This window comes from Ptychodera flava, chromosome 18 (assembly GCF_041260155.1).
Source record: "Ptychodera flava strain L36383 chromosome 18, AS_Pfla_20210202, whole genome shotgun sequence".
In the NCBI taxonomy this organism is placed as follows: domain Eukaryota; kingdom Metazoa; phylum Hemichordata; class Enteropneusta; family Ptychoderidae; genus Ptychodera; species Ptychodera flava.
In genome coordinates this window covers 4,073,609-4,088,742 of record NC_091945.1, presented here as the reverse complement: position 1 = coordinate 4,088,742, position 15,134 = coordinate 4,073,609, and the positions used below count along the sequence as shown (strand labels likewise).

Genomic DNA, 15,134 nt, shown 5'->3' with positions numbered 1-15,134 from the left:
TCATGTACTTCTCAATGCACCATTTAATCACACTAGAAATTTAAAATCACTGAAATGCTATATCTTTTCCGTTTCAATGGCTCGAATTATATATGTAAGGCTTGAGATTTTTCTAATGTGACAATCGTCATTTTTGTCATTCCCTTTCAAGAAAGGTGTGTTCTTTCATTCATTGAGATTGTAGTCATCCAGAATCATTGTAAATTTGTTCCACATGCTATACAATTCGGTGTAAATATTATGAATCCGTCACCACAGCTGGTGTTTAATCTAACCTCATCTAAATTCTAATGCATTATGATATTTATTGGAGTGGACGATGTGTTCATGAAAGTTAAAATTTTTCACCGAGGTTTCGATGAAACAGCACAGAGCTGAAGAACACGGAGGCTAACAACTTGTAAAAAGTAAATATATCAACAGCTGATATAAACAACAAGTCAAAGCCGGACGAAGTTTGCAAGGGATGTGGTTGGGGTGATACTGTACTATACATTAATAGTTCTTTATATATCTTTATAATCACTGCATTCTTTGAAATACTGAATTTTCAAACATACAAAATACAAGGCCGAAAGAAGCTACGTTCTGGAGCTACACTATTGTAATTTGTAAACACTTAAATTATGAGGATAGTATTTACCCTTAGGTTTCAAATCCATCAAATTCCGATTAAATTAGACCCAGATTCGGATTGGATTCGGATTAGACAAGTTTAGTGTCCGATCACGGGTTATCTTCTGTGTTATCATGTAAAAGTTATGTTTTAGTTTCCCATCAGGGCTGATAAAATCCAAAATAAACTGAAACTAATATACATACATGGTCCGATTAAACAAGTTTTTAAAAAAGCCCTGAAATACAAATATTACTGTACACTCAAAAAGTATAAGTACTGTAAATAACAAACACAAGGGCAAATATCATTTGCTGAGACAAGATCGTGACGTTTTTGAAGTGCCCGACATCATATTGTAAACATGGCTACAGGTGAGTATAGTCAGTGAATTACGATATCAAAAAAAGCCTAGATGTTCTTAAAAGAGATAAGCATTATTTAGCTAGAAATTTGCAAATAATTATGTACGATATTATTTACATTAATCAACGTTAGCAATCAGTATAAACCACTTTCATGAAATACTAAAATACAAAATATATGATACAAGACACAGAATGGATGAGTAATCAACATATACACAAAACGTGCTATCACGAACACCGTGCCATGGTGATTTATACTAGTCAGTTACCAAAGTTTATATCAAAGATATTCGAGCTTAAATATATATCAGCTAAATGTTTGATCAAGTATAGCTACATGCTAGTTTTCCAAAAAAATACATTTTGATAAAAATATCAAGATGTGTACATATTTGAGTAAGAAGCTCACGACAAAAGAACTGAGCCCGGTTTAAGGTTTGATAGTGATAAAATGACGTCACCCGTGGGGTTCAAGTTTGATACAAACAAGGATAAATAAGTACTCTATACCGGAAAAATTTGCTTTTCAACTAATTTTACCTGTGATCCAATCTATGCATCGGAGCACAACAAGGTGAAGCTTGTACATTTTCCACATTGTCAAGTTAACAAAACAGTCAGAATTCGTTCTCTTTGTCATGATACAGAACCTTACTTACGTTCTTTCAACGTTTCAAAACTATCAATCTGTATATAGGTAAACAAATATAACCTAAGTGTGACCTTTTTAACATTCAATATAAAGTCAAGGTGCGGTTAAGGTCCTAAATACTGCACGTCTTCCGATAGATATCATGAAGATTATTTGTACTTAGAATTTATGTCCGAAGACATTTTTATTAGAATTGTAAATGGATAGCACTTATGCGTGGTAACTACAGAATCTCCTGCCTTTGTCTAAAACACGTACATTAAAAGGCCCAGTATTCAAGTATACAATGTATGCATGTATAGGCCTACTAATATAAAACTACATATCGGTAATGTTCGAACTTGTCTATCAAACCTTACGCTGGACATTATACACTTATGCATTACACATTGCATATATGTGCATACCTCCTTTGGACACCGTGTCAATTCACCTGTTTCAGCAAGTACAAGCTTTCATAATCACATCTTTCAGTAAAAAGCTCAGTTTCCAGCTTTTCTATATCTCATGATATGATTTTTACTCCCTTCTGTTTATTCTCATATGTGATTGTTTTCCTTAATTATCGCTTTGTGTTTTTCAAAAGAACTTTATCATACAAATATTTGTATTAATAAGTGAAGAATGGATGGATGATTCAATTCAATTCAATTCAATTACAACTTTATTTGATGATTGAATGAATGAGTATTGGGAAGCAGTTTCTGAGATGTAATGTGCGTCACGAAATGGCGAAAATGTCTCCAGGGACGCTTATGGTGCGATAGCGAGTTGCAGCGGTCGTAGATGGCGCCCTCGTGATACCTAGTAGGTGACATACGAAATGAACGGACTTGACGGGATATTCATATCTGCCCACTTGACAGTGATGACGTAACAGCCAGGTCTTGACACTTCATAGTCGACTTCGTACATGTCATCGCCGGTGTACACAACTGTCGTTTCTGTCACGCTATTCGATTGAGGTCCAACAACGCCGACAGTCAGCGAACCGTTGCCAGCCCTCTCTGTATTTACCTGCAAATAACAATTTCAAACGACTTAAAATATAATATTGCAGAAATTTTTACAAGATCTATTTTACATTGGGCTTTGCACTTAATGGAAGTGTAAATTTGATCTCCTTGAAAAGAAAAGGAAATAAGCTTACAGTAAGTTAAATATATACATCAGGATATGATAGGCGCAAAGACAGGTGGATCTGTCGAATCCCTGGATCAGGCCCGACATCCGGGTCTGTCGTGTGCCGACGAATCATAGCTTTTCGGTTATGATATTCGCACAGGTTGAGAAAACAAGAGCAATTGCCAGCGAGGGTAGTCATGTTTAGATTTCGTTTTCAAAAAATATATTTTTGGTGACTTTTAATAACCTGGGCCCTACCCTCTCCCCCACCCACCCACAAAATTATTTTTGAGATAGCTTCCTTTGGCTGCTAGACCTACCTGGAAATTATTTTTCGTTCCAACGTATCCACTGGTAAGCCCAACACCAAAGGCCTTACACATGGATGATTTCGGGGTTGTATCTTCATTATTCAGCTCGAGAGCGTCAGAAATGCTGTTGGAGTTCCTTGGCCCTTCTTCAAGAGATAGCGAATCATGGCTGTTTTCTGCGTCAAGAGACGCGAAGAGCTCCGTCCATTCGTCGTACTTATTTGTAAATCCCCTTTCTGTCAAAAAGCGATCGATTAATTCAACGCTGTCTTTAGTCTCGGGGCCTGGAAGAGGACCTCGACTTGTTTCCTCTAGCGTGTTTGCATCGCAAGAGGGTTTGCCTTCAAATGTGACGGAGGTAGGACAGTCGATTTCGTAGCTGTTGTACTGGCTACCTGTTTGTCTAGCGTTGAATAGGAATCCAGTGTCCGACAGCTTTGGCGACTTCGCTGATTTTGTACCACGCATGCTCATTTCAGAATCAGTTGGCGAATAGTCATCATTATCCTCACTCCTGGCCCCTACTCCACTTTTAAGGCTGCTTTCCAACATCTTTGTCATGTAAGCCAGTGCCATTTCTTCGTTGTAATTTGTCATACTGAAGAAACTGTCTAAGTCGTCAAAATTATTCTTGGTTTTTAGCTTACCGTTTCCAGGGTTACTTACGTTCTGACAGGCGTTGCCGTTTGCTGCAAGGCCGTTCTCATCCGAGAAGCCGCTATCGAAAGTCGATTGTCTCATGGGTTTCTTTCGATCTTTCGGTGACCGCTTAGGAGCTTGTCCGGCTTGCCCGTTTTTCCTGCCTTCCTCGCCGATCTCTACGTCACTGTGTTTTTGTTGAAAGTCGTCGATATCGAGATCAGTTTGGAGGCATTTTGTCACCTTGGAAACGGCTTTACTGGACTTTCTGCTTCTCCATCCTGTCTCGGCTTTGATTTGCTGGGCACTGCATTGGGTTTCCTTATCGTGTTTTGCTGTACGAGTGATGATAGTTTTAGATAAACTGCTACGTTGAGCACCGTCACCACCAGACTTTGACGAGGCAGGCTTGGCGGTTTTCTCCAGCGTGGTGAAGCCAACAATATTTATGATCTGGTCACTATGGTAACCAGAATCTACTTCTTGGTTGGTGTCTTCGAGACGAATTGATGAATCTTTTAGACGCGTTACGCTGTCTTGATTTGGTTCTACTATTTCGGAAGGTATAGTTTGGTCCAAATATCTCCTTTGCTCCGTATCAGCTTGAGAAATGCCTGCGGCTTGGAGCAGTGGTGCAGTCTCACCTTCTCGGCTTTGAGCAGACTCACGTACGCCCTCTACGTTTGTTCTACGACTGTCCGGTAACTGAGACACTGGGAGGGAAAGTGCCTTGGCACCTTCTGTAGGAGGCGGGAATACCATCTCTTGGCTTGATTCTCGTATCGGTGTAAGTGGTACTGACCAACCTTGCCTTTTCTCTTCGTCGTCTTCGATATTCGATTCTGTTCTTTCCGCGTCTTCACAAACTGTTCGTATCGTCAAATCTCCGATTTTCAAGTCTTCAATTGGGTGTTCTTCTTCGGTATCAAATATCTTGCCAAAGCTTTTCATTTTTGTTAATGGCGACCTCAAACTCTTCTCCGATGGACTAGGAATATTTGTATTTGATGTCTTATTGCTATCAAGAACAAGACTTGTCGGAACTGGCTTTACTCTATGTCCTTTGCCCTTACTTTTCAATATCTCTGCCTCGGCTACAGTTTCGTACTCAATCAGTTTCTGCTGAAACAATTTGTCGGCCACTTCTTCGACCGATAATTCTCTCGCATCATTTCTTCGTCCTCCTTGCAGTACATCATCCTGCGCAGAACCGTATTGTTCCATCTTCCTGCGCAATAGTATGTTCGTAACTGGCTCGTCTTCATCGTCGGTCGGGGACAGCGGTACTGGGTTATCGAAACTATCGTCAGCACACTGTTGTGGTGTTTTTCCACAGACGCCATTTTGTACTGCTGTAATTTTTTCTGCAAAAGTTTCTCAGAAGCTTCGTTCGTGAGTTCTTCTTTTGACTTTGATCTCACGGGCTTCTGTCGTTTGCTCTCAATGCAATTCTCTGTTTTGGATTTTGCACTTTGAAAATGCAGATGAGGTTTTTCTTTCAGGGCCCTGTGAATAATTGAAAGAGCGGTTCTGTCTGCGTAATTTTCTAAAACATTTGTTACTGAAGTTTTATTAGCTTTTTTCGCTCTGTCGATGGTTTCAAGCATGCCGGTTTTTCTCGAATCTCTGCCATCCAGACTGTCAACTGATGTACTTGTCGACCAGGAACTGGCAATGTTCAGTTCCGTGCTTCCCTGGGACGAGGAGATAATCCGACGAATAACTTTCCTTCGAGTTCGAATCCCACTGCTGTGTCGTTCGCTGCTGGGTCGACTCACCAGTGAAGTTCTGTTGCTGCTACTGAAAGAATCTGCTCGTCCGAATTTAGCAGAAAACGGTGTGTAGCGTCTTATGTTTGAGTAGTCATTTCTGTCCAGGCTACTCTGCGGACTTAGGGACTCTAAATCGCAGCTGCTTTCGCTGATTGTTAGGTTGTGCTGTCGGAGCAGGGACTGCCGTCGAACTTTTGTCGCACTGTGGTTGTCGAGCAGCGGCTGTTCATCCTCGAACGAGACAGTTTTCTTCTCTCTTGGCGCTTCTTCTTTACTTGCGACGTTCACTTGGAACGGACTGTTACGGATATGTTCACGGTCCCATATAATGCTGATGACGTGAGGTCCTGTATTCAGCGGAATATAGCTTACTTGAAACTGTCCATCTTTGATGCACTGATAATCTAATACAATCTTATCCGGTTGGGACACTCTTGGCTCCCGGGTTCTTGTCAAAACTGTTGCGGGGTCTCGAAGACAGCCTCTTCCAGCCCTCTCATTGACAATTTTAACCTTTTCATCTTCATCGTTTGGGCCGACCACTCTAACTGTCAAGTCCTGTAGTTGGTTACATTGGGTCATGATATCAAACTTGGCTCTGTGACCAACAACGGCGACGTGCAGCCCGCTGCCCGCTGCCGTACACTTCTCTTTGTAATCCACTTTCCCGACATTGGCGACGACCGTTTCTTTATCACTCGGAAGTTCCTGTGGTATCTGGCTTGCACACTTCAGAGACAAAATATACGAATACATTTTGTCTTCTTGGATAAGTCGAGCGTCAGCCATTTGTTCCGGTGTCATAGGCTAGATTTGAATATAATATACAAAAAATAGTGATATTAGCATTCAGACTTGAGTCCTATGGTATGGTATAGCGCTGACGTCGTAAGTTATACATAGAGAGAGAGAGAGAGAGAGAGAGAGAGAGAGAGAGAGAGGAGAGAGAGAGAGAGAGAGAGAGAGAGAGGGGGGGGGGAGAGTGTGGGGTGGGTGGGTAGGGTTAATTAGGGTGTACTCGCTAGTGCTCTTTGCGGTTCCGCAGAGTGATTTGTACTTCAAGATTGGCTTGACTGACAAAGTTGTACTTCAAGATTGGCTTGACTGACAAAGTAACTGTCATGAGTTTTGACTCCAGACAACTGAGGAATCCTGGCTCTCGGTATAAATCCGATGGTTGGTTGCACACAGGTGGCAGAGGTGTTGGTATGTAGCAATCGGTTCCATTTTCTAGGTGGAGTCGCGTGTGTAGTACAAGCAAATGGAACACTTCTAGACTTATAAAATTATTGTTTTGATCAGAGGCCTTCTAATCGAGTCGGCCAACGTCATTCTAAATACTGAACATAAATGTCACTGTATAGACTGAGTGTTTTGCCTAAAACTTTAGTTAAAGTGTCTGAAGGGGTTGAAGGTACAGACCGATGTGAACCATAGTCCTGCGTACTATGCTGTGAGTTCCCGGCGTTATACAGCCTCCCTGTGGTGGGAGGCCGTTATATAAACGCCGGGAACACACATCGTACGCAGGGCTACAGACCAATGAGAACCATGCAAACACAAAGAAATTCAGAACAACAGCAATTGATAGATCTATCGCTCGATGATTCACGTGGATAAGGGACTTACTTCTTGGAGTCCAAGTTTTTTCTGGGCCAACCTCAGACCTAGACGACAGTTGTTGACCCTGTGGTTCGGATTCAGCAAGTCGTATCGCGGACACGACCCTTCAATAATCTCGTTGATGAGGGCGCACAATGTAATGCCATCGGACCAAGATTTGGTGAAATCTTTGACCTGTCGATGTGGCACCATCGATCGAACCCATGACAGTAATTTCCATCTGTTTCCTTCATCTGAAAAGACAAGCCGGAGGAGATTAAGAAGTTGTTAGAGGAATGAATAACAAAACAACGCGAAAGTGAAGTCGCACGATTCCTTAGTCCTAAGCAAAGCAGCATAGAACAATACTTTGATGATAATATTCACGCCATCACTCAGTGTAAGGCGTGACCATGGCGGTATGTATGCTGAAAAATCGATTATCGTTCTGCCGAGTATTAGTTATTTGATGGAACATTTGTATCACTGATGGATGTTAATTGATAACTTGATATTATCGCCAAGATTAACGATATTTCAATCGACGACAACGCGACATGGCGGTTTTATCACAATGGTAACTCGCAATTCGAAGTTTCTCAGTACCGACAGTGATTCGTGATCTACTGAATTATCTCAGCTTTCAGCACATCAGTCCTCACAGTTCAAAACCAATCGTATTAAATTTAGTACATTTAGCTTACTTTTACTTACTTCAATTAATAATTTGAATTAATTAAACATAACAAGAGAGGCCTTTATAGCAACGCATCCAAAAGTCACTTCTTTTCTAATATTATTACAGTCACAAATACTTAGAATATCGTGTCTATGTATCTCTGTCTGTGTCTATGTGTGTGTACACGCGTACGGGACTGCACGTATAAGCAGTATGGAGAGTGTGCAATTTCTCTGTAAAATCCTTTATCTATACACTTGCATAGAACTACTGTGATTGCAATTTTTTGAAAGTCTGCGTTAAATGTGCTTTACTGTTAGAAACATCAAGTCGTGCCACATTTCGGTATTTTGATCATAAAAGTGACAAACTTAAATAACTCCGGGAAACTTACCGCTGCTGAAGTACAGAACAATCTTCTCCCTGTAAGAAGGCTGGTAGGTCACGTGATTGTTGTAAGTAAAATGGCCGCCCACAATTTTTCTCGGTTTGAAGAAATATTTACAAAAGTTGTAGATGTGCGGCAACACGTTGAGATGAGTTAGGAAAGATAGTATGTACACGATGAAATGAAAAACAATAATTGTTCCAGATTTCGTCTTCTGCCAAATCCTCTTACCGTCTCTTTGTACTGAAACATGAATGAAAGAGAAATATTGTGAGTTGAAATCACAGAGAGACAATCACGTCACTCGATTGGTGAACTTTCAGACTTGTGGTCAATCGCTTACATGTTAATATTCACACAGCTTTTCATGTCGTAAAGAATGATCAAAAATGGAGATATCATCATTTTTCACCAATTAAAAGTAGAAAATGAGAGAATTTTGTGGCACAATGTTAAAAAACATTCCGAAGAGATCGCTTCTACATCACTAATAAGTTAAGCTGCGGCTAAAGACTGTTACATTATGAATTAACCATTTGATTTTTTCCAAAGTCAACTTTACAAACGTGCTTTTCATACAATCTATGCAAATTATCAAAGATATTATGAATAAATGTACAAAATCAGATTGCAATGTAGATAACACGATAATACGATAAATCCCGCACAACAGAATCTATGTAATGTGACTTGAAGCAATTCCGTGTCCAAACTCGAGGAGTCTTGTCGTATCACATGGCAAAGATCGCGTAAGTAGATTTCAAGACTAAATATAGATGGATAATTTGTCCGCTTCCCTTCCCTTGACACTGTCATTAGTGAGGTCCGATCCGAATGCTGTCCGTCACTTTGAAATGAATTACACTTGACCTTGTAGGAGAACTGACACCTTGGCGGTGTCAAGACAAAACAGAAGCACAGTCCCTCCACCCAGCAGAAGTGATATTAATGTCAAATTCACGCCAAAGACAAATCACAAGTATCGTGTTGAAGCAGATTTTACTCACAAATGAAGTACAGTGTGTATCGAGTAGAAATCAAAACAAATTTATCAAGTGTTCAAAAGGGTAAATTTTCTGCGGATGGAAAATTACGTGGTTCTCGTAAACAGAAAATGTATTTTGATGATTTCATAAAGAAATTCGAGCCAACGACAGCATATTTGCGTTACTGATAACGATGTTACAGTTGCTGACAAGCAGGGGACGTGTTGTCAGCCTGAATAAATTTTAATATTATTGTAGAAGCCGAACACTGAACTGTTGTGTACAGCGCATGTACAGTACACAGATGATACTGAACTATCGAAAATTCCGAATTTCAACTCCAATTTCTAAAACAACAGATGCACGTTTTGTAGTACTGTAGGCAAGCCGGGAGTGAAACCAACTGACCAAGCTTTCAGAGATCTTGACGTCACTAGATTTCTTAGTAAGGAATTATCATTTCACTGCTAATAGAATAGCAGAGTCGTTAATGTGTTCATGTGTCCGGGTCACGGGAATAATTTCATATCATTGAAAACATTCTCGGTTTTCTCACTCTGATAACGTTGAAACGTCAGAGACGTAAACAGGATTTCGATAATGGAAGATTACACGCTCTTAACGTAACCATGGAAACGGGAGGCGCCTCTTCTCAATACATGAATGAAATCCTACTCAATATCAGAAACTAGCGTTTGCAGCCATAGTATGATAACTATTGCTTACTATATCAAACATTATGGATATGTATTCATATCGCTGTTGATACCATGAATCATAACTTCATGATATATCATTTGATAAAAAAAATAAATTTTGTGAATGCTATAGGCCTACCATTTGGTCACATGATAGTTAAAATTTCCAAAATATGTTTGATTGACCTGAATTTAGAATACTATATGTCGGCAAAATTTAAACTAATATCACCAGCTTGCGTCAGATATTCATCTCGAAGCAATTATAATTTTGTACCTCGAGATTATTCGTTAAATTCATTCACGTGTATGTCTATTTGCACAAACCACTTGCGTCATCAAGTAATTTACGCTATGGCTCAGAATTCACGGCCCAGGGCAGTGTAGTCACGGTATGGAGGGATTGTGGTATAGCCGACATACAAGAAACGCGCCATCATTAAGTCGACATAATTTTTTACAATTGAACTGCTGACCAGACTAGCGTTACAACTATGCAACATAATGAGCAATTACATTATTTGTTCTGTGCATATTTTATGTCGTGTATCACCGTCCCGTTCCTACGATTGCACCGCTATCTCGAAAATACTTTTTGTGTTCAGACAAAAAATTTAATTGTCATTTAGAATACGTACAGCACACTATTGAACACGGCCATCCCAACGAGGAATATTACGTAATGCTTCTAATGACCTTTTCATATATCTTATCACCATGGCTACCCCAGATGTCTTCATTTTCATGTCCCGAGGATTTTACCAACACTATGCCTTTTAATGTTTGGAATATTTTGAATATTTTGACAGAACACATTGTAGCAACCATCTATATACGACACAATTCTGTAATAACGCGGCTACTTTCTTGTAGTAATGATTAGGGGGTGCGCTGTGTATTACATTTACGACCTGTATCAGTTTCGAAACCATGGAGACCATTTTTAAATGCTAGGTTTTTCATTTCCACGGAATTACACCTATAAACAGCGTATCGTTTACGTTAAAGATAGCATTGCCCCATTCCATCGATTTACTCCTTGAAGGCTTGATATTTTGGTATTAAAATTTAAAAAAAAATTCAGTGTATACGAAAAATGTCTACCTTGTTGTACATTTCAAAATGGCGCCTGTGAGCATAGCTTTTCGAGAAACGGCTATCAAAGACATTAATAATATTTGCTTTTCTCGCATCGATAACCTAAACCACGAACTGACGACAGACGATGAGCCTTGGATGTAGACGGTTTCACAGATCTATGTGTTCTTACCTTGCATTGTCGGCGGAGTAAAAGAAAACATGTCCAAAGAATGAGAGAGAAATAAGGATCAGCCACCGTGAACGCTATACAACAAATGAACTCAATGTCATTTACTTCACTACATCTGACGAATACCCAGTGGAATTATGATGTCATATAACCTTTCCAATTATTTCTTTTGTCCACGTGCAAAGCTGTTCTCACTTAATTTGCGATATCCAGACCTACAAGGTGGATACAAGTTCAACGTTAATACCGAAATGTCAGTCTTCATATCTGGGAATCCATTTGATAAAAACGTCATGGAACTAAAATCATGGCTTTCATATTCTGATTCTGGAAATTAATGTGTTCATTACGGCGTGACTACAGTATCATTCCAGGTTTTTTCGTCCGTTTAATTCTTATTAATAACCTAACATGTCCTAAAATATTGTCAAAGATTGCTGATTAAAATGATTGTCTAACAATGTAATCTACTTTTTTCTTCCCTTTGACTTTCAGTTAACCTCTGAATAGTTATAGGGATCAGGCAGGCCAATGTCAAAACTAAGGTCCAAGAAAATCATCAACCAAGAGCTCAATCCGTTAAAGTAATCGGGAATGCAACGTTCGTTTGTACATATTTCAATGTCTCTGAACAGAACTTTAAAAAATGTGTTGGTTTTCCCCTCTTTCGCCATTGGAAACTCATTTGTTCAGTAAAATCTAGAGTTAGTGAATAAGAGCTTACCCGAGGGAGGGGGAGGGGGGGGGGGGGAGAGAATCTCGCGAGATAAGTTTGCAATGTCGTGCTGTGCGATTTGTGCCCTCATCATGCTTCGCGAGATCTGAACGCTGTTGGCAGTGGCGTGGCAAACTATTTTGAATATTCTGCTGGAAGACATTTTGGATCATCCCGAACATAGGTAACTTTTTTATTTTTTTGTTTCTCATCTCCAGAGGAATACTCGGGCAGGGCGGCGGTCGAAATAAAAAAAACAAGTACCAAAAAAAATCTGTATTTGTTTCAGTTCAATGTTCTATCCATTCAGTCTCTACAATTTGTAAGTACAGAAAAACGTGTACTTGTTTCAGTTCAATGTTCGATGGTGGTGCCGTTGCTACTTGCCAGGATGATCGCCTCAGAGGCGGCGCATATTTTTTTTTTTTTTTTCATGTCGGAGCAGAAATTTACGGTCGGTCGGGAGATGAGAAACACAAAAATAAAAAATGTCGCCCTAACTTTAGAAAGCTTTCATTTATTTGAAAGGTTAGGGATGCTAACTTGCCGCCAACACATAACGACAAATGAGATGAGAGTCGTGACTTTTTGAGGAGCAATAAGGACGAGGAAAGGATATTGATGAGGAGGACCATGGAATACCCTTGGGAGGAGACACGAGAGGGGATCATGGAGTCGAATGAAGATACTTTTGTATTCTTTCATATATGATATTTTTGTTAAGTGTGATAAATTACATACCTCTGGAAAGGTAGGTAGGGAAGAAAATAATGTCAATCAAGTCACTAGTGGAATACAAAGATAATGCGCTGAAATCGCGTCTGCAGTAGTAGCGAAAAGGGCTAGAAAGCATAGTACAGCAAAAAACACGATGCCACACAACAGGTAGGGAACTGACCACGCCCTCAACGATAAACAATCGGTACTCAATGATAGCATTTTCGTTGCCTTCCAAAAATAACAAGAACGGTAAAAAGTGAAGAGATTAAAACATTCTCAAAATCCTGACAGTCATAGATCCCCCACCCCACGGAGGCATTAGAAGGGAAAAAATCCATTCGAAGGTTGATGTATGTTGCAAACAACGGTTTCCGCCCATCAAGGCCCATGGTTAAACCCAATGCACCGTGGGCTAGCCGTCAAGGAAAACTGACTGTTGGTGAAAAGGATCGTCCACTGATTATGATTCTCTTGGGACACATTTACCCTTCACTGTGTTAACTTCTTTGCTTGACACTCTTTCACAACAACCCCTTACCTTGATGATTCCCGTTCATTCCATTGACAGAGTAATTTTGCTACGATGATTTTAGACTTCCTCATTCACCCGCCACCCTAGTTCATGGTTGTGACGTACACTACCATGGTTCATCATGTTGACTTTTTCACACGACAAATAGTGAATTTGGAACAACTACCATAACAAAAACATTTGTTTTGGTCGACCCTAATGTGATTAAAGGGACATAAGCTGTAACTTGTGGCAAGTTTTTAAGTATTGTGCTTCTGTATATCAACTACCGTGTCTGACCCTGATCCGTTTGTCATGCTGAAATTTCGAGTATTCTTTTTGTCAACACAGCTTGTATGTGTGTAGTGATCATTGTTTGTTGTTTACAAATGAATTCTAGTCCGGACTTGAATACAATTTTCAACAATAACAATGTAGATTATACTCATATAGGTTGTGTTGATATGCTAAATACTTGGCATTAAATTACAGTTTAGGGATTCAATGCAGAAAGTGTAGGGAAACCACAAAACAAAAGTTCTGAAAAAATAGCCAAAAGATACAGCTTATGGAGCTTTAAATGGGAGATGTAACTTTTGGTGATGTTTTTCACTAGTTTTGTTTCGTATGTTGAAATACCAACCATTCAAAATGTGAACACAGCGTGTATACATGTAATATGCACTGTAGTTGTCTAGTGCGAGCTAAAATCCATTTGCCAACAATAACAATGCAGTCTATACATGTGCAGGCTAAGTTGACAAGATGAAATCTTTGTATCTCAACATGGATGCTTTGGGGAGCAGAACATTTATCTGTGATTGACATACAACACATGCAAACAAGGAAAGAAAAATAATGTACTGTCCCTTTAAAATCCAGGTGCTTGTTATTTGCGGTATTAATTAACTTCAGGGGTTTTCATGAGTGAAACAGTTTCGCCAGAAGCGATATTCTGCTGACGCTGTGTTCTAGCAAAATTAACGAAGACAATTTTATTGAGGCTGCTGGAAGTGTGACATACGACAAATGCGTGTTGCAAACTTCTGGTTTTTACATACTGTAACATTTTAAATTTTGTCATTGGTATGACTTGCTACAAAATAGGAAGTCGCACATGCCTAGACGTACCGACCGACGTTCTTTAAAGGAGCGCAAACAGAGAATAGAGGTTCCTGCGTTTCGTACGCGTAACGTTCAGCACAGATTCGGATTAAAGACGTGTCGACTCACACACCCGACTTACATAGTCATGATAGTCGCATTGAATTTGCGTTGATATCCCTTTAATAGAATTCAGTGTTAAAAGCTTACAATATTGAAATTTTAATTTGTTTGAGCAACCGTATAAAGCTATGGTGGCAAAGCAAACGACATTGTAACACACCTCATCCGCAGTCTGTGTTCTTATTTGTCAAATGATAGTCACGTGGGATGCGTTCTTTTTGTGCTGATCCAGGCATCAGTTGTCGGAACTGTTGCCTGCCATACATCAGTTCCGACGACTGATGCCCGCTAACTGCCTCTGCAGGGGTTCTTGGGCTTGTTCAGTGCAAACCTGTATCCTTTTTGTCACCTAAATATCTAAAAACAGAGGGCAACCGATAAAAACAAGAGCAACAATACAAAGGAAAAGAAATGTCGGCATTGATGATCAAGTTTATAAAGAAGCGAGCGTAAAAATTCACTCTCGCGCGGAAAAGATGTACGTGAAAAGTGGTCGTTTCATGTTGAAAACGACTGCCAAACGACAAGAGAACATGACATCATCAGAACAAAATAAGAGTGCGCAGAAAATGATGACGTATCCGTTCACGTTCCGTTCATATAATCTCTTTAATAACTGATGAAACGTTTTCTTCGGCGCTTTTCCATCTCTCACGTCACTTAGATTGTTTTTTTATGGTCTGCTGCTATCGCCCACTGTATATAGGCCCATGGCATCGTGTTTAATCCCGACATTAGTATGGTCTAACCGCCATTCAATGGCGCCGTTAGACCAGGCTGTGGTGGAGTCATTATAACCACGGAATACGGTAAAAGGTTCTGTAAAGATTAAAAGATACTTATCATCGGATGCTA

At 39.8% G+C, this 15,134-nt stretch overlaps 2 protein-coding genes across 2 annotated transcripts in view; both read right to left on the bottom strand.

The window, feature by feature from the left end:
• LOC139116693 (uncharacterized) overlaps positions 1-15,134 on the bottom strand; it is a 559,130-nt gene that overhangs the window by 11,067 nt on the left and 532,929 nt on the right. The window lies entirely within an intron of this gene.
• On the bottom strand, positions 2,305-11,137 carry LOC139117889 (uncharacterized). The gene is made up of 6 exons (XM_070681122.1): positions 11,107-11,137; positions 8,384-8,395; positions 7,113-7,339; positions 5,366-6,290; positions 3,082-5,075; positions 2,305-2,653 (listed from the first exon to the last, which is right to left on the bottom strand). The coding sequence occupies exons 1-6, from the start codon at positions 11,135-11,137 to the stop codon at positions 2,441-2,443; spliced, it is 3,402 nt and encodes a 1,133-aa protein (XP_070537223.1). The 3' UTR covers positions 2,305-2,440.